General features: G+C 47.7%; 1 protein-coding gene across 1 annotated transcript in view; it reads right to left on the bottom strand.

Moving 5' to 3' along the window:
* Window positions 1-27,610, bottom strand: part of EGFLAM (EGF like, fibronectin type III and laminin G domains) — a 166,180-nt gene that overhangs the window by 4,497 nt on the left and 134,073 nt on the right. Inside the window, exons 15-20 of the mRNA XM_024754636.1 lie at window positions 26,578-26,821; window positions 22,985-23,096; window positions 18,796-18,912; window positions 16,215-16,395; window positions 7,972-8,050; window positions 5,107-5,250 (exon numbers count right to left, since the gene is read on the bottom strand). Of these exons, the coding sequence (XP_024610404.1) occupies window positions 5,107-5,250; window positions 7,972-8,050; window positions 16,215-16,395; window positions 18,796-18,912; window positions 22,985-23,096; window positions 26,578-26,821 (877 nt within the window). The remainder of the gene's footprint in view (window positions 1-5,106; window positions 5,251-7,971; window positions 8,051-16,214; window positions 16,396-18,795; window positions 18,913-22,984; window positions 23,097-26,577; window positions 26,822-27,610) is intronic.

The following is a 27,610-nucleotide window of genomic DNA, read 5'->3' as shown; positions in this document are numbered from 1 at the left end:
GCCAAGAAACAGGAATATTGAGAGGAAACCCGCATTAGTCACTGAGCTCTTGCATGCACTCAGTATAAGAAAGGAGCAAAAATAGAAAGCTTTGGCTTTCCCCAGGGAAGCACTATGGGTCCTTTCTTTAATACTGGAGCCTCAAAGAAGTCACACAGCCCATCGACATTTAACCAAGAATAGAACTCGGGTGACTTGACAAACTCTGAGACAAAGCTGTTGCTCTGACCTAGAAAACTCCACCGTTTTCTAATGAATTTTCCCACATCAAGTGTCTCCTTGTACGAAGCAGCCTGGAGGTGGAATTTTCAGATTTCATTATTTAGTGGCCAAATGCTTGTTGAAGAAATGAATGAGTATAAGGAAGGGCTGAGAGCTGGTTGGCAGAAATGTAGCTGAATTACTATGTGGGCTTTTATGAGAGGCAGAACGGGGTGATAGAAGGAGCCTAGACACTTGGATTAGATGAATCTGCCTCGCCAATTACTAGTTCTGCGATCTTGGGCAATTTGCTTCGTTTCTCTGAGCCTAAATTTTCTAATCTGTGAAATGGGGTAATAATACCTTCCCTGAAGGGTCTTAGGGAAGATTCAGTAAGATAACATATGTAAAGAGCACAGCACAGAGTAGGAGCCAAATAAATAATCCCACTGCCCCCAATATACGCAGTACTTAATGCAGCTTGGATATAGCATCAAACAATACAACCTGGGGGGGAGCTAGCAATAGGAGAAAGTTGCCGCCAAGAGATAAACTTCTCAAGCCTCTCCTGGAAGAGTAGTCATGTGTGAGAGTAAACCAACAGGCTGTAAATATGTAACCAGACGTCCAGAAACACCCAGGTGTCAGAATCAAGGTGACTTGGGTATAGCTGCGGTGGCACCAGACTGGAATGTGATTGTAATCAAGTGAATGGAAACCTTTTCAGTTGTGTTCGGACGAAGGCCGGGCCTTCTTCTTCTGTTCTCCAGCCTGATGACACGCCTGTTCATGCAATGAGCCAGACTGCATTCGAGGGAGCAAATGCTGAACTCAGCAGACAGGAATCCAGCCATCACTGCAGGTGGTGGTGTGGCCCAGTTGGCACATCTCTGGCCTGACTCTCCAACCGCCCCCCCGCACTGACTCTCTCTGATTTCAGACCCTCCGAATAACCTCCTGCTCCCCCAGACACCTGATACATCACCCTGGAACTTCTCTTTCTTTTAAATAATAAATGACCAAGATTAGTGGTTGCCTTCGTTGGGAGGGGGCATGAGGGAGCCTTCCTGGGTGTGGGTGGGGGAATGTTCTATACCTTGTTCTGGGTGGTGGTTACACAGCTGTTTACATGTTTAAAAATGTATTGAGCTGTACACCTAGTATTTTGCACTTTATGTAAATTATACCTCAACTTTTAAAAATTGAAGTATAGTTGAATTACAACGTTGCATTAGTTTCTGGTGTACAGTGAAGTATACACCAGTCTACGTATATGCTTTTTCAGATTCTTTTCCATTATAGGCTACTGAATATAGTTCCCTGTGCTATACAGTAGGACCTTGTTGTTCATTTTATATACAGAACTGTGTATCTGTTAATCCCAAACTCCTAATTTATCCCTCCCAACCCCCTTCCCCTTCGGTAACCATAAGTTTGTTTTCTATGTCTGTGAGTGTGCTTCTGTTTTGTAGGTAAGTTCATTTGCATCACGTTTTTTTTAGATTCTACATACGAGTGATATCGTATAATATTTGTCTTTCTCTGACTCACCTCACTTAGTTATACCTCAATTTTTTAAAAAAGGTAAAAACATGTGAATGAACGAATAAACGAACCAATAAATGCACACCTGGTTTCTCTATCAACGTCCTGTGTATCCGGTTAGAGTGAATCGGTTAACCTGATCCAAGAGTACCTACTCAATTTGGTGCTCACGGAAGGCTAGGAGGCTGAGCGCCAAGGTGGGCCACCAGGAAATGCCATCAGGTGGGGTCCTTATGGTGGCACTTATACTTAGGCCTCCTTTAAAGTATAGCACAGGGTACTCTGCTAATGTCAGACTGCTTTCCTTTCTCTGCTGTATGAAAATGTTATCGAGGTCACATGGAAAATTAGTGGGAAAGATCGCCCGTAAAGTGATATTCACACACCTGGCTTCATGCCCTAAACATAATCATAAAACAAAATGAAACGAAACAAACAGCAAAAACCACACTCATCGCTGAGCACGCCGATTCCCTTTCTTTTACGTCACCTTGCACCAAAACCGTACATAATTTTTTTTTTAGAATTCCACTGTTCTTCCTTATTCTCTGGTTGAAGTGCTCTGAGCTCTAAATTAGCAAAAGGATAAGCACTTAGGTGAAGAAAGCTGAGATTATATTGTATTATCTTAGGTTTCCTACTGTTTGCTTTGGACCTGGATCGAACACCAAAACCTCACAAATGGTTCATCTACCCAATCAACCAGTTCATTCTCTAGGTTCCACTGATGTAAGCTGCTTGAGGGCAGGGCCTTATTCAGAATAATAACAACCATAAAAATAATAATAGCTGAATTTAATTTAGTAGATATATCGTGCCAACTTCCGGACATCTGTTAGCGATTGGAGTTTTTAGAACACAGAAAACACCCGATCAAGGATAATCATTATCACTAATAACTAGATATGCCAGGACCTGCACTAAGGCCTTTCTATGAATTAACTCATTCAGTCCTCACGACTAACCGTTTCCTTTTACGGAGGTCGGTAACTTGCAGGAGATCACGTGGCCGTGGGAATCCGGCACGTCTGACTCTGAAGCCCATGCTTGTGACCACTTCAGACCCTGTTTCTCAGGGCGTGGTGGTTCCTGATGGCTTCCAATGAGATTCTGGCGCACAGCGGGACTTCCTCCACCAGCATCTCTGGGTGTGGGCCCAGGAATCCAGTAACCTCTAACACGAGCCCCGCAGATGACTCTCTGTATGCTGACAGTTTCAAACCAGTGGCCACACTCTGATTCCTCTCTGTGCCCAGCCTCCCGCAGGGCTTCCATACTTCTGTGTTGGGTGAGTAATGTCGGGGGGAGTGGCTGCCCAGAGGCAGGAAATGCAGCAAAGCAGCCACGCTGGGCCTGGGGCCCAGGGAAGAGTTCAGATGTCTGCCTGCCTCCGGTGGAGACTGAGTGCTGTGCCCTTTACGCAGAGCACAGCCAGAACTCCAGGCTTAAGAGGAAAACACGGGGCCTATTTCCAGAAACCTGAGAAAGAGATGGTAAGAAAAGAAATACATCGGGATGGCGTGGAGTTGCAAGAAGGGTGCCCGGGGGCCTGGGGGTCTGCCCAGGGCCGGGTGTGAGAGCCAGCGGGGGCTGTGAGGGGCCCCGAGCAGATCGAGCTTCCCTGTCCAGCTGGGTTTTCACTGGCGGTTTAGGGGGAAGTTGGGCCTCCCACCCACGGCTGAGCTACTGTTTCAGTTCCCTTTTCTGGGCACAATCAAGTACTTGAGGCCTTGGCGAGGTTAACCACAGGAAAACCACAAGAAAATGGCTTTGCGGCAGCCAGCCTGAAACTGGGGTGTGAAGAGCTCAGCATGTGACCTCAGGGCCCGGGGGAAGGGACGGAGGTGGTGAGAACTGCTCTCTCCAGCTTTCAACCACACGCGGTACCCCAAAGTCCTCAACAACCATAGGGTTACATCGCTGAGCACGCTCTGCTGGGTAGGAGGGCCAAGCGTGCTGTTGGACAAGTGACATTTCCTTTCGAAGTGCCTTTTATTCGAATTGCAAAGACATAGCATTCTACCCTGGCTGTCAGCAATCCCAGCGCGTGACCCACTGAAGCCCCACAATTAAGCCTTCATCTTCTCTGCAGTTCCGCTCTCACTTTCGTCTATTTCAATTCCAATTAATTCCATATCATTTAATGAACACTCGTGCTAGTCACCAGAGGGGGGATTAAAGAAGGAAAAGCCAGAGAAGTTCCTGTCCCCGTGGAACAGATGGTGAGTAGGGGTTTCAAACCTTAGCAGGCCTCAGAATCACGTGGAGAAACAGTTAACAGATTGCTGGGTCCCACCTCTAGAATTTTCCTGGTTCGGTAGGTCGGGGTGGAGCCTGAAAATTTGTATTTTTAATAAGTTCCCAGGAGATGCTGATGCTGTGGGTCCGGAGACCACAATCTGAGGATCACTGGTCTAAACAAGAGATTTCTAACCTCAAGTGAGGCTGTGCTATCACAATCTGTAGAGAAGCTTTTTCATAGTACACAGCTGGTGCCTGCCCCTTGGGAATCCCGCTAGCACCCAGCTGCCACCCAGCTTCTGGTGGTGAGGAGTCATCCAGGTAATCCTTTAGCTACTTCATAGGAACCCATCTGACCAATCTGAGAGCAGTCCAAACCGACGTAAAAGATGTTAGAACTTCTGGAACTGGCTTATCCGTTATCACCCAAGAAGCACTTTTAAAAATCCAAATGTTGGGTTGCCCTATTGAGATATGAATCTGTGCTTTGTTCTTTGCAGTGGGAGATTGGACAAAGCAGGCATTCTCCTTCCCAAGGCTCCAGAGTGAATAGGGAACAGAGTCAGAATATAAAGAAAGGTCTCTAGACTAAATCTTCAGATCTTCCTGAGCTGGAGAGCACCGGGCCAAATACCCGAGTCCATGCTTGGCAGGATCAAAGTCCTCTTTCGACTACTTCCTAATTTGTAAGTGGGGAGTATATGGCAGTAACATACTAGAACAGGAGTCACAAAATTTTCCTCTAGAGGGCCAGATAATAAATATTTCAGGCTTTGCCATACAGTCCCTATTGAAACTACTCAAGCGTATCACTGTCTCATGAAAGCAGTCGCTGACAATACATAAATGAATGAGGGTGGCAGTATTCCGATAAAACTTCATTTACAAAAATGGGTGGCGTGCCAGATTTGGCCGTCAGGCTATAGCTGACCAACTGCTGCTCTAGGGATGGATATTGGAAAGAAGGACCAGGAGCCTCAAATTAACTCGGAGCTTCAGGCAGCTGCTAATTCTAGCAGACTGTGCTCTGGCTCCCCCTGCAACCCTCTGTTTGGCGTGATCTGTACCGTCTGAGAAAAATCGCAAGGTGATGTAGAAAGCACCTGGAGTAGGGGTTACCTGAACACCAGGGCTCCATCCCGAAGGCCCAAGGAAATGAAGTCACTGTTGGGTCTCATGGGGCTGTCTCCCCTCCACATCAACAGGCCGTCTTTGGCAGTTGTCTTAAACCTCATGAACGCATTTGATCTGGATCCTGACACCCTGGAGGAAACACACAAATAATTACATCAGATCAACCAGTCTCCACCAACATTCATTTCTGAGGAATCCCAGATTCCTCTGCCAATTACGAGGATAATCTGACACTTCTGACTCTTACTACCAGGAGATTAGAAAAGGCATCACCACCACAGCTCATGCCATGGGTCTAAAGGTCTGACCTCCTCATTCTGCACTTTGGAGTCTGTCTCTCTCCCCACGTGTGGTCAAATGCCACAAGAGAGCATTTGATGAGTCACAGATCAGCCAGACTGTGGCCAGTGCCACGGTCCCAGCCTGCACCCCCAATACACACCTCAAGTCTTCCCTCTTTCCTGTCCTACCACTCACGGGTCCTTGGGAAAGTGTCCCCTGTTCCTCAAAAGGAAGTGGTTTCCTTAATTACCAAGAGGTTCAAGTTGGCAGCTGCTCTGGGCTATGATCGTGGCTGTGGGTGGCTATCTCTGGAGGTGACATCCTTGAGGGCAGAGGAAGAATGACTGGACAAGGGGCAGAGTGTCAGACAAGGAAGGTGCCTTGACGGGATAATGGTCTCGTGGGGTGTTGGGGCAAAAGCAGGGTGGAGAGGAACAGGAAGATGAGAGGAAGGAAGGGGTGGTCAGGAAGGTCAGGTCCCGGCCCTACAGCTTTGGCTGGGAATAGGCTCACGTGATTCTGTGTCCCTATCAGTTCTGGGATGTTCTTAACAATTCTTGGGAAGAGACTAGTTCACAGATCCAGTTTCCCTAGAAAGTGACCAGTGTTTCATCTGCAATAGGAAGAAAAGCAACCATGAGGTCCTTAAATAAAAGGTGAGATGAGAGTAAACATAATTTAATATTGCTCCTAAGATGGCACTACTGGAAAAAGCTCTTTATCCATTCTCCTGTCACGTGCACCTTCCCTCTGTCTCACGAGCATGGCCTGGAGCTGCAGAGTGCATTCAGTAGTGAACAGTGGAGGGGACTTTTGTCTAAGGCTTCCCAGAGCCTGAGCCAGACAGGAGGAGATCAAGTTTGCCCTCCCCAGGCAGGGTCTCGGAGTGGTGGGCGAGGAGAAGGGTCCATGATACTGACTGCCTCACCAGGCCAGGTGCAGCACAATCCAGCCCCGGCCTGTTCCCTAGAGAGCTGCTTTCCCAGTCTTTTGTCCAAGTTTCCTTCTTTCCCTCACTTGCCTTGGATACACTGATTGGTACAAGCCAATCACGAGGGTTCCATTTCTCTTGCAGTGACTGGTTTAGGGGTGGGCATGTGACCCACTGTTGTCCAATGAGACAGAGGAAATTTATCAGGAGGATTCTAGAAAAGACTCCTTTCCTTTTTAAAAGAGTCACATGAAAAAAAATTTTTTTTTACTTGCATGGGATGTTGCCATGATTTATAGCCATTTAATGAGTATTTATGATCAACTATCTTATAACCACAAAGGGTATAACCATTGGAAAATACGCTGAGGATAACAAGGCAGGAAAATGGGTCTTTGAATAATACCGTTGATTATCTGAATTAATCAACTCAGGATCCAGTCTAAGTCTGGACAGCTTGTTATGTGAAATAATAAATACCCTCCATGCTTAAGACACGTTGAGCTGAGTTTCCTGTTACTTGCAGCCAAAGGCATCTAACTGAAACAGACCCCGAACTTGACTTTTCCCTGCAGCTTCACACACATGCACACATACATGCACCTACATATATGCGCACAGGCGCCGCTGGGCTTTCTGCTTTGGGGCACTGCACCTCCTACTTTCACCAAACCCCTCTGCTCCCAACCACCCAGGGCCTCTCATTAAGCACCAGGGGGCTAGAAACTTTGGCCCTGTTCACACCCTTCCAGTTTCTGGGGACTGAACACCCTTCCATCTCTGGGGAAAAAGGGCTTAAGAAAGAAGAGGGTTTCTTGGCTGGGACTCCATTTTGCCTAAGGCCCATGAAAGACAACCTTGATAAACAGAACATGGGATTAGAGAAACAAAGCCCTGTCTGTCTGGCGTGTGTTCAGAGTCACCAGGGACATCCAATGCCCTAGGAAAATGTCTCTCAACCTCTTTCGTTCCTCGAAAAGCCACCAAATTCCACCCTAAGAACTGGATGCCTTTGGCTTAAAGCATCGCCTTAGTCTGTGAAGATGTGATCAACCTGAAGAGGATGGAAACATTCTAGAATGATTGTGCCGGTGGTAGGGTGAGGGATGGCACACTCTAGACTACAAAGAGCTAGGGGGGAAGGAAAAGAAAGAGAAAAGGGTAAACTGAAAGCGCTGTTGTCTGGTGGAGGGTGCCCCAGAACCCTTCCTCGGCGGGCTTCTTCAGACCATGGCCACAGAGCAGCGTGACGCCGACTGCCCTGCTGGGGAATCGGACTCATATAACCCTGGCTTCAGGAGCATCAAGTTCTCACTGCCTCTCAAAGCCTGAATATTAGAAATCCCGGGGCTGGGCACGTCCCTTTCTCTGGGAACGTCCCTTGGACCAGAAAGGCTTTGGGTTGTTTGTCATGGGCTTGTTTCAAAGGTTGCATTTTTGAGTTTGTTTTTTGTGTTGTTTTTGTTCTAGTTTCTATGTTTATTTTGTATGTTTTTTCCCCTCTGGGACTATGGCTAAATTCTCGTGCCTTTTTGGAGAACTATCTTCTGGCACGGAAGATAAGGAAAAGCTCTGGGAAAGATATTGAGAAACTGACCTACCAGGAGATAAGGAAGGTGCCTGTGGAAGCTTCTTACCTCTTGAGGATATCCGGATGGTCATATGTCAGGTAACTGCGGCCGATAAACTGAGGGATCTCAATGGCTTCTGTGACGGCTGAGACGGAACAGAAAATGGAGGTTACATGCTACATGGCTCTCTTGACCCCTACACTCCACCACGTGGCAGGAAAATACAAAGAAAGCCAGTTCCTGGAAGTAGGACATTTATCCACTTGGCAGCCCCTTCCTCTTGGCTGCACAGGCACTTGGCCTGGTTTGGGACTGCCCGGACTGATGGCCTGTAATCGGCATCTCCCTGCTGTCCCCTCTCTGGGGCCGGCCGTCACTCCTATCGGTCTCAGCACTGCCGAGAAGGCCTTGCAATATGCCAAAACTTGAACTGTGCCCAATTATTCTTGGAAGCCAAAGGGCAGGTCTTGGGCCATGCGAGGAGCAGCTGGGGATAACCCTGTTCTCCAAGGGAGGCAGAGAAAACAATCCCCCCAACAAAACCCACCAGGATTTCTCTAGCTGAAGCCAATCTGGTCCAGAGCCCTTTCAGCCATGACCTCAGACACTGGTGAAGCAGAGGGGATGAGGCTTTGACAATTGTTTGCAAATCACCTTCCGGTGTTGTATTTCACAAGATTTTCACCACAATCACAGGAAGGAGCAGGGAGTGCGGGGTGAAGGGGAGGGTTTGATTGTTCCCATTTTTATTTTATTATTATTATTTTTTGCGGTACGCGGGCCTCTCACTGCTGTGGCCTCTCCTGTTGCGGAGCACGGGCTCCGGATGTGCAGGCTCAGCGGCCATGGCTCACGGGCCCAGCCGCTCCGCGGCATGTGGGATCTTCCCGGACCGGGGCACGAACCCGTGTCCCCTGCATCGGCAGACGGACTCTCAACCACTGTGCCACCAGGGAAACCCCCCATATTTATAGACTAGGAAATTGAGGCATAAAATCATCAAGGATTTGCCCAAGATCATACAGCTAAGAAAACAAAAGACCATGAGCCAGACCGACTCTCCCCAGTTCTGGCCCTGAGCCCACTTTTTACTTTTCAATATTTTAGAGGTGTGTTTCCTTCCTCCCAACTTCTCATCTTTGTTTTCTTGAGGAATCTCCTTCTTCCATACAGTCAGTAAAAGAATAGGCTAAGGAGTTGTGTTTGGTGTCACAAATTAGGGATAATTTAGGGGATTTCTTCTAAAGAGATTATAGCAATATCTCTTTTCTCTTTAGAAAGACACAAATGGCAGTTTAAATAAATTAAGGTAGAGTGAATCTCATGTTTAAAGAAATGTGCAAAACGAGAGAGAATAAGCCAGCTTATAAAACGAGTTCTAGTTTCACAAACATATGCTGTTGGTACAAAGACACTGAACTAAGGACTCTATACCCAGGGGAGAAAACGTATAATTATTGACACTACAAACGACAGGAGGGTTTAAACTCCACTTCTAAACATTAAAAGAAAGAAAGAAGGAGGGAAGGAAGGAAGGAAGGAAAGCAAAACACAAAACCCAATGACACTGGGCCCCCAAATATAGGTTCCCATGTTAGCAGGTCGCCCACAGCATGCTCGCGTTCTCTTCATAAAAAAATAAAGGAAGGAAGGAAAGGAGGACGGGAGAGAGAAAGAAAACAAGAAATGCAGAACAGAAGTAAAAAATGTTAAAGACAGTTTCTGAGGTAACTAAGAAATTGCTTCACTGTCCTGAGGCAACACAGCCCAAGACAAGGGCCTGCTGACCGGAGGGCCTTTAGAGACTGAAGTGAACAGCTCTTGCATCTTAAATTCTGGGCTGTACCACAGGCCTGTCTTCCTCTGCTTAAAGCGAGTAGGAGGAAGAAGGAAGAAAAGGAAGTCGAGAGAAAGGAAGAAGATGCAAAATGGCACGAGCAGAAAGATGGTGGGAAGAGGGAAGAAGAAGGGGAAAGTAGACGCCAGAAGAGGAGAAAAGAAAACCGTGGAGAAGGTGTAAAAATGGATGGCAGCCCCGGGCAGGGGAAGGAGAGGGGGATGGGAAAGGTGAGGCTGGAAGAGACACCCAGAGGAGCAGAAATAGAAAGGAGAGGGCCAGAAGGGGGGATGAGAAGTAAAAGTGCGGGAATGCAGGAGGGCAGGAGAGCTCTTAGCTGGGCTGGTAGGCCCCGGACTGCAGGGTGCTAGTGCCGAGACAGGAGGAGAGACTATCCCACCCAGAGCTAAACATCACTCCGGCGCCCCTGCTGGGTTAGGCTGAGCCTCAGGCAGGGCCTGTCCCCGCTGTTGGGTCTGTGGCCAATAGTCCTCATTCCCCTGGACTCCTTGAAATGGTCAGGGCTCGCTCTGCACCTGGACCCTCAAAGGGGTGTGTAGGAGCCCCGTCCAGGTGCCTGCTAAGCCCCCCCAGCTCAGGAGCTCAGGGCTTCCCGAGGTCCAGCTGGGGGACAAGTGTGTTCCCAGGGCCGGCGATTTTGGAGGGAGGATGCCCACCACCCTGAGAGGTGTGTCCCCCTCATTACCTGTGCAGGTGGTTGGCCTGCACTGTGCCCGCAGCCTGCCTTGGCATGAGCCCAGGGCACTGTCACAGCTTCTCAGAGGACTCGCTGTACTTACTATTGAGGCAGTAGTTCCCACACTCTGCCAGATGCCAGCATGAAACAGAACAGGGAAGGTCAGAATCTCACAGTCATTGTAAAGTCCCAATTACTTTGGTTGCAGATTTCTGGGAACCAGCCTTGCTGCCCTCGTGAAGCCCTGCAGGGATTCACGTTCCTCTTACGGAATGTGAATCTGATTCCCAACGGGAACCACTGGAAATCTGCGTGGTTAGCACCAAGTCACCCAACACACCTCCCCAGTCCCAGCTCACGAGTGGAGGCACAGGTGGTGGTGGACCAAGAAGATGTATGTAATAAATTGTCTGACACCTCTGAGGCTCCCCTGAGCTTGTGCTGACGATCCCCATTTAATCTAAACCTGGAGAAATAATTCCTTGCTAAAGTTACTTACCTTGTCAATGACCATTTATTTTCTTGTTTCCAGGCTACGTGTGAAAAAGGCATGATAAGCCAGCCAGCTGCCTCTTTTTTCTCTCCGTAGTGGAAAATATCACCCTAATTCCCACCCCACCCCCTTTGCAATATTTCAGAGCCCTGGTGATGTGGTGATTAACAAAGAGCAGGGGAACGCTCTAGAAATGACACCACTGAATACAAAAATGGTGAAAATACACTCAGTGTCGTCAGCATATGTGGATAAATATTAATTCCGTCCTACAACATAGCAGCTAGAAGTGACCATCTAGCCCTTTCTGGCCCTTTGTGGTTTGTTTAAATATTGCAAGCACAACTATATTTGATCCTAACCCTTTATATCTACTTTCTTCTACACATTGTCTTTTTTTCTGTGGCAAAGGCACTAGTCGAAAAGTGTTTTTGGTGCTTCCTCACATTTAGACCTAAAAGCTCGTGCCATCTGGTGACACAAATAATACCCACAATGAATAGCAGCCTGTAAGCTAGGCAAAGCATTTTCCACTGCAGGGACTTGAAATTTCCAATGGACCATATGACGAGTTAAAGGGAGCTTGCTGGCTCCTTCATAGTCCCAGGACCAGTGAAGGAAGGACCTGGGGTGTTGTAACCTAGCTTTCCCAGCAGCCAGGACTCCTCTCAACAACCCCCTGAGAGATGGCCATCCAGCCCCAGGGAACACTTTCCACGATGGGAAGCTCTCTCGCCCATAGGGCAGCACCCTCCCCTGCTGGACAGCTCTACTTGGAGCAGATGTCTTGGTTCCATGAAACTGACTCTGCAGCCATAAAGTAAAGAACAGCAAAAAAATGTTTTTCAACACTACCGGTCTTCAGCTATCTAAACATGAACATCTAGGTTGAACACCCCCCCCCCAAATTTTCCATTGTTTATGATACACCATCAAAAGAAAACAAATTCCCTGTAGTATGCACAATTCCTATGTCTTATTCACTTGTGTTTTGTCATACTGAGTTTTCTTAAATTATAGCCCATACCTAATGATGCTATGTGTTTTATGCACTGGGACCCCCCTCCCCGGCCAAAAAAATCACCCAAATCACACCCAGCAATACGATGTGAATTTACTAGACACAACATAAAATGTCCAGAATGTGGGAGATCAGTATGGACCAGGCAGGTTCCCATCTCTGAGGACTGCGCATCCCTGACAAATGTGTGACCTAAGCCATTAGCTTTTGGTGTCGGTAGTGAGTGTAGAGCAGCTTCAGCTGCTACAGAGAAACAACCCCATCTAGTGGCCTGCAGGGTCCTGCATGGTATGAGCCCAAACTCTAATGCAGGGAAGGGAAAGGAGGACCCGGCTCAGAGGTCTTTCCCAAGTGGCCTGTCTGCTACGGGCTGGGGGAACCCCAGGATGAAACAGCTGCATCCTGCACCCCTGTCTTGGACATGCAGAACATAGCAAATGCTCTGAAAAGTCCCACAGAAGAGACAGTGGTTTGTTTACCCAGGATTACCCAGATTTATTTGACCCCAGAAGCCCCCTCCCATTTTGTGCCTATGAATGTATGCTGTCTGTCTCTCTGTGTGAGAGCAAAACAGCCATCAGTATTCCTTGGAACTTAAATTTTTACACATCCTTCGTGGAACTCTGCTTTAACTCGTTAGTAACTTAAATACAAGAGCTCTGAGGGACTGGGACACAGGTGGGTAAATGTGGATGAGAGCAGAGAGAAAGAAGACAGAAATCTCTAATGATGGCGAGTATCTTTTTGAGGAGGGCAGCTTTTTCTTTTTTTTTTTTTGCGTTACGCAGGCCTCTCACTGTTGCAGCCTCTCCCGTTGCAGAGCACAGGCTCCAGACGCGCAGGCTCAGCGGCCATGGCTCACGGGCCCAGCCGCTCTGCGGCATGTGGGATCTTCCCGGACCAGGGCATGAACCCGTGTCCCCTGCATCGGCAGGCAGACTCTCAACCACTGCGCCACCAGGGAAGCCCAGAGGGCGGCTTTTTGACACCCCTCTGGTGAGGTGAGAAAAGGGCCTCGGTACTGGGGTACAGCATGGGGTGCTGAGGTTTGAGGTGGAAGAAGGCACCTAAGAGTGACAGCCCCCAAATGGAAGGTGAGGGGACGACCAAGCCCTGTGGGTTTTGCTGGCACCTGGAGTCGCGGCGGCTGGGAGTTGGAAGACCCTCTGGCTCCTCCTGCCCCGGTTGGGGACAGAGAGGCTCACTTTTCTGCATTTCAGTGGGAGCCCGGTGCCCACCTCCATCTGGGCTCAGGCTCTGCTCCTGCCTCTGATTTTTCCAGAGACAAAGGGCAGGATGGGGGCCCCAAAACACCCTCAATGTTCTGATGGTCTGGGAGCCTGGACCGCTCCAGGATTTGTCTGAGTTTCTGGCCCCAGCCTGTCTGCACCACCAAGAGGTGAGAACAAGTTTCCAATCTCCCGACTAGGGTCCCAGTGGAATTCGCCTCTGAGGAGGGTAGAAAGAACCAGACTCACTGAGGATCCCAGAAGCTAATTTCCTGACGGAGAAGGTACGCCTTGGTATGCACGGAGCGAGGCCTGGTGCTGGGGATTTCTACAACATGCTGCTCACTGTAAAGGGCTGGTTTAACTTCTGTGGGGAGTGCTAGGAGAGGTTCGTGCTTTTGAAGCATGATCTGTTAATCAGGGAGGGAAACAACCCTTAAATATATGAGGCTAAGAATCACCTTGCTAGGGCTTCCCTGCTGGCGCAGTGGTTGAGAGTCTGCCTGCCGATGCAGGGGACACGGGTTTGTGCCCTGGTCCGGGAAGATCCCACATGCTGCGGAGCGGCTGGGCCCATGAGCCATGGTCGCTGAGCCTGCATGTCCGGAGCCTGTGCTCCGCAATGGGAGAGGCCACAACAGTGAGAGGCCCATGTACCGCAAAAAAAAAAAAAAATCACCTTGCTGGATCAGACAGGATCCTCTTTGACAACCAAGGCTGGCTTCTAACCATTCTTTGTCTCTCTCACGAAGAATATACCCCAACTTTTAGACTGTTCTCTTGCATCTCTGTGGAACCAGCTCTCCTCCCTTTATTTCCGATCCTCACTCAGGACTAGAGGCTCACCTCAAAAGTCTGTTTGGTAACTGTGCACCTCTGAGAGCCTGCTGGGGCCTGGAAAAATTGTCCTTAACGGTCCTAACCTGCACCCAGAGTCCCACTAATCCTCTCAAGCCATATAACAGGAGAAGTTACGTGATACAGGCCACACATCCTATATACGAATCTTCTTAGGATTGGTAACAGTTGCCATTTTGCCAGAAACACCATCGTTACTTCAAAGCACAAGGAAATACTGACATAACACAAGGACAGCTGATGTTCTGCCTGGATTTTAATCTTGGCTCTAGCCTAGGATGTTGAAGAAAAAGAGCCCTGAAAGCCCCCCAGAGCCCCCCCGCCACTGTGCACCCCCTTGGATCTCGTCAGGAGGCCCAGGCCCTCATCAGCGATCTGACTCTTTACTCGGGGGAGATTTATTTCTCATTGAACCCGAGCCTATACTTACAAAGCTATGCACGTGAGTACTTTATATCTGTATGGCTCATGTTCTGTAACAGGAAAGGAGGGTTAACACGATCACAAATTATCCTCTCCTTCCTCCTTTAATTCCCAAAGCTAAATGTTCACTTAAGCTTGGACTTTATATATTGACCATTAGTGTCAGCATTTAAGGCAGGAGCAAGCTTGAATGTGCCTGCAGTGAAACTGAAGACCTGGGAGATTCAAATGCTGATGTGTGAAATCCAGATCCGGTTTTCGGAGTGAACGGGCCACTCGAGCGGAACCTCTTCAAGTACCTGCTATTAGCTCAACAGTGATTTGCTTGTTAGAATTACGATCAGGCTCATTCACAAATGTTCTTCTTCTTTGGGGGTTCGTCACCAAGGTGAGCTATGTTAATAAATATATTTCATATGATTTGCCATGCAGGTTTCAAAATTCATTTCACTATACTACTACCTAGTCTTGCAGCTGGAAAACGGGCACCTTTCATATTTTCCAAGACTGCTGCAAAACAACCTCTCCTAGCACTCCATGTCCCGAAATAGCTACCTGTTTTCCTCTAAGCCCCACTTCTAATAAAAGTCAGGAACCTGGAAAAAAATAGGAAGGAGATAGAGCACGTTCCTTCGCTTAGGATGGCAGCCTTCTTTCCTTCAGGCTTGTCTACCTTTTCTAATTAGTTTCCAGACAGGTGAAGTCACCTGGCATTCTAACAAGAAGGGCCACGTGGCCCGACATGACACAGCTGCATAACGCAGGCCTCCTCTGGACCCGCCGTGGCCTCCGCCTCCTTGAGCAGGTGTGGAAAGCTCAGGCCAGCAGGGCCTGTGGTCTGGGACCTGCTCTGATTTCACACAAGGGCAGGTTGAAAGCTGAGCGGCTCACAGCACTTGCTGGTGCATTTTATTTTTCTCACCAAGAATAATAACGTTTAATATCGGTTGAGTACTTACCAGGCGTTCTTCTGAGGAATGTGCGCTGCCTCATTTAACCTATGCTACAATTCTCTGTGTTAGACAACATTGCTCTATTATTCCCATTTTACAAATGAGGAAACGGAGGTACAGAGGAAACATATACAGCATGGAAAATAGTCTACAGAAGGTTATTCATATTTTTGTTTGGAGCAACTAACGTATAATTCAGATTTTGCCGTACTTGGCAAGATGTCTCAGATTTCTCTTTGCAGCATTCACAGGTAGGAGTCAAAAATATTTAGTCAAGATATTTATCCGTCTATAAAGCCCAGGCATCCACCTGTCAGGATAGGCTCTGGGAGTGGCTCAGAGGTAGGAGTCCTGGAAACCTCCCTTACCCATATTATGAGTTAAACTTTTTCTTTTTAATTTGGCTGCCTGACCAGGGATCGAACCCGGGCCCCGGAGGTGACAGCGCTGAGTCCTAACCACTGGACCAACAGGGAATTCCCTATGAGTTAACCTTTTGATTGCTAGACCATGAGGAGATTCTCAGGAAAGGAGCCATAGTAGGTTGGGGGAAGCGGGGGGCGGGGGGGACTATTTACTTATTGTTTACAGAACTGTTTCAGCATTTTAATTCTTATTAAATAATTACAGTAGTTTATATATAATTCATCATCTAATATGCTATTGACATCACTGATAAAAATAATTGGTATGGCTGTCCCGGGGTTATCAACTGGTCCCCCAAACGGTCTGTCCATTCCCTCTGCTCCCAGAAGCAGCACCTGAGTCCCCTCTCCCCCTTCCCTCCCTGTGGTGTACCTTTCTGACAGTGCAGCCCCTCAAAGCCCAAGGGGCAGTCACACTCATAGCCCTCCTTCCTGGGTCGGCAGCTGCCCCCGTGGGCGCAGGGGGCTCCCACGCAGGGGTGAGCTGCATTCTCCACGTTCACGCCCCATGTGAAGTCATGCTTCACGTGGATGGTCCGGTCATTCAGGATGATCTTAGGAAAGAAAATGTAAAGAAATTCAGGAATTCAGAAAACGTCTTTTCGGTCTTCTACAGCTTTCCTCAGCTAATGTGAACTATGCCTAGCTTTAAACAAAAGAGAGAAGGTCCGGTTGCTGCTTTTATAGTCTTGTAAGCGACACAGGCACTGAAGTGATTACATCTGGTGTTTGGGACACTCTGCATCGCTTCTAAGACTATACACGCAGCTTCCTCTGTCTCTGGAAGACCTGGCTACTCAGTGAGGTCGTAAAGAAGTCCCAATAACCACAAAATTAGGGTTCTAATTCTACTTATTAGAATCACCCGAGGTGGAGGGGGGGAGGGTTAAGAAATATACTCATGCCCAAGCCCCACCCAGATCAAGTGAACTAGAATCTCTGTGGGTGAGGTGGAGTCATCGGTAACTTTAAAAAGCTTCCCAGGTGATTCTAAGGTGCGGCCAAGGTTGAGAGATGCTGGTAGTAAAGCGGAGCAAGGAAGAACACAACACAAAATGCTACACAGGCAGGAATCCAAGGGCGGGTGATTGCGTCTGGAGGTGGTGGAATTGTACTGCTGTGTCGTCCTGGCCAGAGTTCTCTGCCGCTTCTTCCGGCTCCACCATCTCGGCCCCGCAGTTGCCCCCCTCCCTCCTGCTTCCTCCCTCCCCTGACACTCTGGAATCCCCTTCCTGTTCACATCCTCTTCCCTGGAGTGAAACTCAGGTCACATTCTTAGCACCGCTGTACATATTCACCAGACGAGAGAGCTCTTTGCTCTCACCCTTTTTCCCTGCAGTGGGGCTTTAGTGAAACTGATGAATTATAGGGTGAGGTTACTGGTCTCCCCAGACACAAATAAACAAATGGAGTGTGCCTTGGCCCTGAGCTGTTGGTACTTCAAAGTCTCACAGGCTTTGCTGAACTCAGAGACAGAGAGAACACATCCCAGGGGAAGGTCCACCACGCAGGGGGTCCTAAGAGATTAGCAATGGCACTTCCAGCCACTAACCCATGTTTCCACAGGTTTGCCTAGTTGTTAGAGAGTGTCAGGAGAGCTGGGAGAAAACTTTTCCCTAGCCCTGAATCTCAGAAGCTGCCGGACAAGAGCCAGAATCTTTCCGCAGTCTCCTCTTCTTGCTGAGAATGCAGGACTTGAACAAGCCACGAATGGCGTGGCCCACTGCAGGGTAAGGCAGAGCCGATGACTGGGTCACTGGGAGGGGAGGAGGGCCTTTCCAGGAAGTAAGGAGGAAAGGCTTGTGTGTGCTGCGTGAAGAAGGGGCAAAACCTGACACAGTAGGAAGGAAGGTGAAGCCTCTTAGCACCTCAGCCCGCTTCCTAATTTCAAACCCGTGATTACACACGTGGCCGATGGGGGCCATGTCCCCACCCCCATTCCTGGAGGGACAACGGTCCGAACTGAGGTGTCACTGATATCACAGTTCAGCAACAAAGGGAAGCACACCAGAGAGAGGAAATATTACCTGGGCCCCTTTTCTGGGCCCTACACTGGGACACAGAGTACAGAGCCCCAGGGGCCCTTCCCAGAGTCCAGATGTGCAAATCGTGAGAGGACCCTCCTCTCTCACTGTCCCTCAGTCATCCTAGCCTCTCCTGGCTTTGCTGCAGGTCTGAAAGGGATCAGTGGCCCCCATTCCTCCAGTGGTTGCTAAAGGCAAACAGGATACTGCTAACATCCAGGAAACGGATGTGCTTTTCTTCAAAGTCTTTTCCCCCAGTGTTTAGTGGTCCTGGAAATCTGGGTTGGTGGGTCAACCTGCATATCTGTTGCAGACAGAACATAATCTCATGACTGGAGGGATCATGGACAGCCCCAAGAGAAGGAATAAGAGACAGATATGAATGGGGTCAGCATGCCGTCTCTTTTACTAGCTGAGTGGATTTTTTCCAGACCTTCTATGGAAGGACTTTAATCTGTGCTCAAGAATATGGTTACTTGATTGATGAACAACTGTTAAATCATGGTGGTGGGGATGGAAGTGGAGGCGGCGAAAACAATTGGGTCTTGCCTTGAGCAGAAAGCAAAGTGACCCCAAAGAGAAGCAGGAGTCCCTATGAGACTCCATCCTCTTCCTTCCCTTTTGTAGAAGTGTCTATAGCGACCCGGTGCCAGGTGCCTTCCTCAACAATCCCAGGATATTTTAGTGGATGTGTCGTACAAATTCATCTTCTCTGAGTTGCATTCATGGGATGTCTGCTGGATATAGCTAGGAGCAGACGTTATAAGAAAGTGGGGTTGCAAAGGTATGCTCTGAGCACTAAAAAATATAGCTTGAAAAACGTTAAAAATTTCTCAAGCTTTCTTTCTTGGGTGCAGCAGGTTGAAAGTTCTCAATTCCACTGTCTGCGGTCAAGGTCACACAATACACATGAGGAAGGGAAGCCTGTACCTTCTGGATGCTCCCACTGAATGGCTTGAGGATGCCTGAGTTCTTCTTCACGTCATCATAATTGGGGACCCCGCCAATGAAAATGTCCGAGTTGCACTTAATCTGGGTGAAGCCTCCCTGCCAACGGGTGAAAAAACAAAACACGGTGCAACTTCAGAAAAAAATGGTTAAGATTATCAAAGGTACCTTTGGTTTCCTGTCAGGGAGCAAATGGCAGAGGCAGTCTCAAGACTCATCATGACAATCTGTCTACACATTGGCTTGACCTTTGCCTTGTTTTGCATTGCTACTTACCACCTGTTGGAAAGTAGATTTCTTGACATTTCTGAGACTCAGTTTCATCATCTATAAAATGCGAGCGAATATCGTAGACTGTTCCATCATCAATACCCCTCTCCCTGTAGGAAGATTAACTCCAACCTGTCAATCTCAAGTGGGGCTATGTAACTTGCTTTGGTCAATAAAGCATGAGCAGAAGAGAAGTTAATCACTTCTGGGCAGAGGCTTTCGGAGCCAGGAGGGGTTCACCATGCCCTCTTCCCCCACGCCCTGTTCCTTCAGCCTGGGTCTCAGATGAAAGCTGCAGCTGACCATTGACGGACATGTAGCGTGAGTGAGAAATAACTCCTTATTATAAGGTGATGCTATTTGGGGCTTATGTGTGCAGTACAGTCTAGCCTGTCCTGGCGGCTGAGATTCCACTGATTTAGCACTTTGCCTAGAGTTGGATGCATATTCACTAATGGTAAAGATAGAACCTCTTTAGGCCAAGAGAAAGGGAAGGCATGGCAGGTGGGAGGCATTCCTTGTTATCAGATACAAGGGCAGAGAAATTCTTTTCCAGCTTCTCGGAGAATTCCCCGTTGTCAATCCCCAAAGGCTGCCCCTGCTTCTGGTCACTTCAACAGCCTAAACCCAATGGCTGGGCTAGATAACAAGCTGTGTGTGAGATGTAATGTCTAAACTCCTTTAAACATGAGTCTTAGTTAAGTAAAATGTCCTAAGATAACACACATTTGAGACCTCTGGGGGATGAACACACTTTGGGTAACTTAAGTTATTGTTTCCTTTATGATCAAAAGAAATACAAACAGTAGCAGCATTTAATAATTTAACAAATATTACTGGGTACCTACTATGTCCCAGGTACTAAATGCTGCACAGACAACAGTAAATAAGAAAGCCCAGGCCCCTGCCCTCCAGAGGCTTACGCTGGGGTGAACACAGACAAGTGGCCGGGCAGGTAAGATTAACCCTGTGGCTCTGGGTGCACCTGGCGGGGAGGGGGCATCACATACTCTACCGCAGACATGGGGAGTGGGGAGGTGCACTAGGGAGAGTTAGAACTGAGAAAGACGCTGGACAAACTCGGGGCTTAGGGGGCACGTAGGTATAGGGCAGAGGCAAGGAGGGACCAGATCATGCATGGATAGAAATGTGCACTTCACCCCAAAAGCAATGAGTTTTCAGCAGGAGAGAGAACAGTCAGACTGTGTTTTAGGAATATAACTGGCCAGAGGGAGGAGAATGGATTTGGGGTCTGGTTGTGATGGAGACAGAGAGGAGGGAGCTCCATCTAGGGGAGCACTCACGGTGGTGGGGTCCAGCCAGGTAGAAGCAGAGAGGTCTTGGATTAAACAGATTGAACTGCCTTCCGTCAATAACCTTCAGGCAGCTTCGAGGGTTCTTATTTAACTAGCGGGGAGGTGGAGGGGGGTGGTCATCAAAGAAGGGCTTTCGCGAATTCTTGTGGCCCCATGAAACAGAGAACCAGACAGGAGCTGTCAGCACACACCCCCATGAACCCATCTCCATCTTGTCTTTAAAATAAAATACTAGGAGGAAAGCAGGAAGCCTGCAGGGTCAAAGGGATTTCAGAGAAACAGACTGTTTTGAAAACACTTGCAGTTTCTTGGTTGGGTCCAGCGAACGGGGCGGGGTCTCATGGGGTGAGAGGCGTCCCCTTTGGCTGCCCATCAAAATCCTCCCCCGCCACCGGCCGGTGGGTAAGAGGCGGAGCTGCAGCGGCCACGCCCACGCAAGACCGCAGGAGATAAACAAACAGACCCACCAAGGTGGGCCTGTTCTGCGGTGGGATGCTCTGGGCCTGGATCTGCCGCTTCCGTTCGGCTGGGAGTGGTTGGAAAACCTGAGCAAACGCCCCGGCTGGGTTTTCCTGAAGCCCTGGGAAGCACTGCCTTTCCTCTAAGTCTGCATAGCTTGGCTCACCCTGCACTGTTGGTGTTTCTCAGTGCAGCCAGGAATCTGGCCCGGATACTTAGGGGCTGGGATAGCCCCCAACAGTATCCTCTAATCCCTGACCCCACCCATCTCTAAACTCCAAGACCTCTGCCCCTCTCAGCCACACCTTTGAACACGGTGTGGACAGGACAGCTGCAGGGGCAGAGACCCCTGCGGGGTGATCTGATTAAGGTTTAACTCCTGGAGATCAAGCACTGGGCCTTCCCACTCCTGTCTCAAGGCAGCCTCACAAGAACCACCCTCAAATGCACACACAACAGCCACGCCTTCCCTCCCACATGTTTATACTGCTTTCCAGGTGGGCAGCCCTCCGGTCAGCTCCATCCGTTCAAAGAGCCAACAGGGAGGACACAATTTTACCATATTGTCTAATTCTCATTCCCTGGCGTGGTAGTAACAGAACCCGAGGTGTGGTTTCTACCTTTGTGTTACCTCTTCACTGTAGGATCCCAATGGTAAATACTGCCTCCTGAAGGGTTCCTTATTTAGAATCAAAGGCCTTAAGCCCACTATTTACAGACATGCCCATCCTAAGTTTTTGTTACTGTTTTACAGATGTTGGTAACTAGAGCCTAAAGCGATACAATGCTTTTTTGAATTTATGTTATTAAGTCAGCACACAGATCTATGCTGTGAGCTTCTGATCTTGTCTTGGACTAAAGTCAGCTGTTAGAGTTTTCTGGATTACACAAGAAGTGACTCCCATTCTCCCATTAAAATCCATTTTCTTTTATTCATCTCCCTTCCTTCTTCCCTGCTTTCCTTTCTTCCTTCCATCTTTCCTCCCTCCCTTCCCCTCTCCCTTCCTTCCTTTCACAAATATATATGGGATGTTTTCTAAGGTACTCGCCTCTTGAAGCAGAGCCCAGTTTCTGATTCTTCTAATTCCCACGGAGGTCCTTGGTTCTGATAGGACCACCCACCATTGCTGTCCCCAAAGCTGCCTGCTTGACATGTGTGTCCTTCTTTCTTCTCTCCTCCTCAACCAAATACCTCTTACCACCAAGAGTCCTTTTTCCTTCCTTTTCTTTTCTCTATCAATTCAGAACACCCACATTCATCGATGCCCCCTTTAAATCTGTGATGCACAAAATGAAGACTGTTGTAATGAACATCCTGGCTAATCTAAAGTCCCCTCTGTTTTAGGGGTCTGTAAATTTCGTACGTGTACAGAATCGCAGTAGGTTACAGTTTAAAGCAAATCTCTCTTATCCCTCCTTAAAAGTGTCATTTTTCCTTTGAACGTGACCTTGGAAATAAAATCATGGATGAAAGTTATAAACTTGAGTGGAAATTCTGAGCTCTTGAGGCTACTATGATAGCACACTTTTAACAATAAGTAAAGCTACAAAGTGCTGGTCATATGCCAGGTTCTGTGGTGTTCTATAAATACAGTTATCCTAATTCTCACAACTCTATGAGACATCATTATTGTGTCACCACTACCCCATTTTTTAGATGCAAAAACACCAACTCGGCAGATCGAGGGACTGGTCTGAGTTCACACTACTGGTGAGGAATAGAGCTAGATTTTGAGCCCCGTGAGTCTGGTTTCAGAGTCTGTCAGCTGTGCGACCACCCCATCTCTGGCCCTGCCTTGGAGTTGTGTTCTGAACTTCCTTATACACGAACATGAACAAAGGCAGAGGTTGGGAGGCATGGAGGTAGCCGGGCACTTTTTCTGAGCGCTACATTTGCATTAGCTCACTCCATCCTTCCAACCACCCTATGAGGCCCCTCTTATTATCATCCCCATTCACAGCTGAGGAATTGCAAAGCTAAGGAACTTGCCCAGTGGGAAGCTTGGTTGTTAGCCCAGGTAAACTGGCACTGTGTTTAATCATTATGCTGCCACTTTCATCTCCAAGACAGGGAGGAAATAGTAACCGCATTCACATAAGCCGTTAGGAGGTGACGTCCTTCTTACCTCCGCCATTCCCTGCACTATTTTCTGCTTATCCACCTGTAAGATACCATTCTTCGCTGTGCGGGACACGTGCAGCTCGTGCCAGTGACCCAGGGTGAGGGGCTCTTCACTCCTGTTGAAGGAAGGAAACTGAGCATGGGTTAGCACCACTGGTGTTAGAAATGATGTCCACCAACCTGGCTCACATGGAACGTGCCAACCTTAGGTACCTTACTCCCTTCAGCAAAAAGAAAAACCTTCTTTCCTTCTTGGTAAACACAGCAGTGCTAGCTCCATTCATGGGACCCCTTCATGGGAGGAGTAAGTATCTCACTTATCATTTTACTTATTCCTTACAACAAGTCTGAAATGGGGGTAGGATCAGTCTGGTTTTCAAGATGAGGGGTGACATGAGGCTAAAGTGTGATCAGAGTTGCATACAAGCTTTGGAGAAGAGAAAATTGTATAGGCTATGATGTAAAACAGATTCCTTGATGTACTGATATCTGTAGCATCCTTTGAAATGCATAAAAAATAAGATGGGTGGATGGATGGATGGGGAATATAAAGATAAACAGATACATGATAAAGCAAATACAGTAGAATGTTAATTGTAGACTATAGGTGGTGGGTATAAGGATTTTACTGTACAATTCTTTCAACTTTTCTATATGTTTGAAATGTTTCATAATAAAATACTGGGGGGACAGTTTCCATGTTGTCTGATATTGTGAAAAGGATTAAAAGTACTTTAAAAATTCAGTTATTAATTCAAGATGGAAACACTTGAAGTTTAAATGATATTGATAAGAGTTTTACATGTTACATTTTACAGCAAGGTGTGTAAAAGGGTATAAGTATTGCATTTGCGCTTCTAAAGATGTCTCTATAGTTCCTGGCCTTCACTGAACCTCCCAATTATTTTTTGGTCCTGGATCATCTTTAGAAACCCACCAGGAATACCAATGGGCACAATTATTGAAAGGTCTCCACCCTCTCACTTGATTTTTTGCTCTGGCAAATGCTTTTGCCGTTTGTCCTTAGCAATTAGAATTTAATCACCTTGGCTCCATCAATATGCAATAAAGATCTTGTTCAGCAGCCCATCTCCATAATAACGAACGGCGCCTGAGCCTGTTCTTGTGGCGTAGAGGTCATTCCCCGTCCACACGCTGCTTCCCTCAGCAGAGTGAGACTGACTGTGGCCATTATGAGCTCACTGCAGTTGTCTCGATTTTTGAATCAAGTTCAGACCACCTTATCCTTTCCCTAAAGTTAAAATGATTTGGCCAATTCCGCAGCTTCCTGTAGTTGAGCCTTTCACTGAATTGTCTTAATGAAGCAGGAAGTCTTGGAACTGGTTTTCAGAATAAACATCTTCCAAAGGGCCTTCTGAAACACTAACCGTGATCGGTGTGGTCAGTTACACTGGAGAGGGGATGGCCCAGGGGAGCAGACGGTGGTCTGTTCCTTGGAATCTCTGCGTTCTTGCCTCCTTTTCATCACACCTAATACTAAAGAATTCTTTTTCCAGGAGCCTTTCCTGACAGGCAGGGAAGCAATAACTTATGTGAAAAAAAAAAAGAAAAACACCTCTTGTCAAAAATAGAAACAGAATTATGAACGAGGGAAATGCTGGACTTCTAAGGTTCCACTGTGACCCCGTAGCTGGAGCTGCCACTGTCGAGGTGCAGGGGGCAGGGGGCAATCTGTGCAGGAGGAGGGCCGATGAGCCCTGACCCTCCCCAGCCCTTTCTGTTCATTCCTCATCCAGGAAGAGGCCATTTGAAAGTACAAGGTGATATTCAAGGTGTCTTCCTTTCTCGACCTGACAAATAACTCTAAGTGAATAGCTTATACTGTTTTGCATAATCGTATGTAAATTGAATCAATTAAATACCCACCAAAGTTGTCTTGAGACATAGGATGTTCTTGCATAACCAGAGGTACGAAAGTGTCCATTCCCCAAGGTGGGAGGGCTCACTGATGTGTAGGAATTCGGCTCTTGAGGACAAAAATGAACTGTCCTTTTAAAGAATTGTTGAAACGTAATGCAGTGAGCACTTCCCATCAGCCATGAAAAATGATCAGCAATTAAGGGCAACGCGTGGCTATAAGATCTCAGCGACAAACTCTTTCTAGAAACGACAGTCTAGCAATATGAATTGTGATTCAACACAGCCCACGATTTCCTTTAACACAACGACAAAGACTAACCGATTTCCTGCCGCAGGGCACTGTTGAACAAAACACCACAGTGGGTTTCAAAAGCGAAGAAATCACCAAATGAGGCATGTCTGCATTAGACTAGCAGGCCTCCCGCTTGAAGGTAAAAACTACCATGGGAGGAACACGGTGAGAAGAGGGAGACATAAACAAGTAAGAAAAATATCTGCGCCTCCCAGCTGCAGGCTCTGAGGGATTCACAAGGATGCTACCACACTGTATGGGAACAATCGGTCCGCTAAGTCAATGAATAGTACAAACTAGATAGCAGAAGGAAAGTTTTGATAACCCAGAACCCAACCTGCAGACACCAGCAAGCGCTTTAGAAGCACTCAGTTACTCCATGCTATTGAAACCAGTCATCACACAGCCTTCACAAGCACGATGGTCAGGGAAGGGTCTTTGCAGTTGCTGGTGATTTGCTATCAGCTTCTCTGTATGGAGAACAATAAGAGCCATGCCAAATAACTAGTTGCCACCAAAGAAATAAAGCAAGAGGAAAGTTAAAATTTAAAGTGAGGCCACCCCAATCTATCGATGCACAGCAATGAATGATTACGTGACAATTATGTATTTATTCACGTATGAGCATGTGTAATGTAATGCCACGGTGTGTTCACTCAATGCTGGTGAGGAAGTCGGTGTCCTTTTGAAATCCTCTTAATCTAATGGAAACAACTTGTTAAGCTTCTATCAATAGGACGTTTGTGGGGAATAGGGCAGATGAATAATAATTTGATGTTTCTGTTTTGTTTTTTGCGGTACGCGGGCCTCTCACTGTTGTGGCCTCTCCCGCTGCGGAGCACAGGCTCCGGACGCGCAGGCTGAGCGGCCGTGGCTCACGGGCCCAGCCACTCCGCGGCATGTGGGATCTTCCCGGACCGGGGCACGAACTCACGTCCCCTGCATCGGCAGGCGGACTCCCAACCACTGCGCCACCAGGGAAGCTTTGTTTTTAAGTGATTGTGGCTCTGATACACACTACTTCCAATGGACAAAATAAATAAATAAAGTGAGGTCACCAAGGAAATTTCTGTTCATTACATTTCTATTGGTGCTTTTTAAACTAGTTGTCATATATTTGCCCACTAAGTGATGCTCTGAGCAAGGTACTGATTGACTATTTATCACATTTCTGCTGATTGCGTTGCATGACCTTAGGTGGAGAGGACTGGGTAGTTATTCAAGAAGAGGAAACCTTGCCAGTAGGAGAGCATCATCTCTGGGAAGCACGTCATCTGTATGAATCAGGACAGGTTTCAGAAAAGATAACTGTGTAAGGAAGACAGGAAGAGAGCAAACTGGTAGATGACAAATTTGTCTTTCTGCAAAGTGACTGTTGTCTGGCTTTTGAGGGGAGGGGGACCCTGACGGTCTCAGCCCCTTACCTGAGAACACCAGTCCCAGAGCCGCAGTCAAAGCGGAACTCCACGTGGCCCCCTGCCATGTTGATAGACAGGAAGTCTTTGCTGCCCGTGTCATAGCTGTACAGGAGGACGCCGTCATCCGAGTCAGGCCAAAACGTGATCTCAAACGCCGTGAAGGAAAGGTAATGCCTGGGCTCCAGTGGCCAGGGTGTTGCAGCGTAGGACCTCAGAGACTCTCTGAACTGAGGAATGGTCAAGGTGAAAGCTGAAACAACAAGCAGGTGGTTAGAAATCCCTCCGTGCCGGAACCAGCATCTTCTTTTCCTCCTGGGTACAGAACTAAACTCTATTCCTCAGCTGCTCTGAAGACAGGTGGGTGGTGTAGCCGAGGTCTGGCCACTGGAATGTGGCTGGGAGTAGTACACAGAATTCCAGGTCTGACCCCTAAAGCTTCCCTCCATCCTCCACTTGCTCTTTCTTCTTCCCCTGCTGGCTGGATGCAGGAATCAGTGGAGGATTCTAAGGCCCCAGCAGAGCCACTAGAAGGCAGGCGTCTGCGTCCCCGAATGACTACGTGGGGCAGAGCACACTCCCCCCACTGACCTTCAGTGATGTGAGCAAAGATCAACTGTTAGTGTGTTCGGCTACAGAAATATGAGGATGGTGTGTAATGGCTTTGGCTTACTCTGACTCACAACGCCCTCTTCTAGGTGACGAGAAATTTGAGATTATACAGTGTTAAAAAAAAACTTTTCCCCGGGATGGTGTCTTAGGCTCAAATCTGAATCACTGGCAGAAAAGTTAAAACATGCTCAACTCTGCTTGGGTTTTCCAAAATCTTTTAAATCTTTCAAAATTTCCATTATTATATGTGTGTATTTGTGTGTGCGTGTGTGTTTATATGTATGTATACATATATGTGTATATAGATAAATATAATCAATATATACAGTATTGAGAGGTAGAATAATTCGGCAGAACAGTACAAAGAGAAAGAAACATCACATTGTTAATGTTTCTGTGTGTACCTTCCCGACATTTGCTCTGAAACCAT

This window comes from Neophocaena asiaeorientalis, unplaced genomic scaffold (assembly GCF_003031525.2).
Source record: "Neophocaena asiaeorientalis asiaeorientalis breed wild unplaced genomic scaffold, Neophocaena_asiaeorientalis_V1.1 scaffold229, whole genome shotgun sequence".
Classification (NCBI taxonomy): Eukaryota; Metazoa; Chordata; class Mammalia; order Artiodactyla; family Phocoenidae; genus Neophocaena; species Neophocaena asiaeorientalis.
This window is presented reverse-complemented; position numbering and strand designations above follow the sequence as displayed.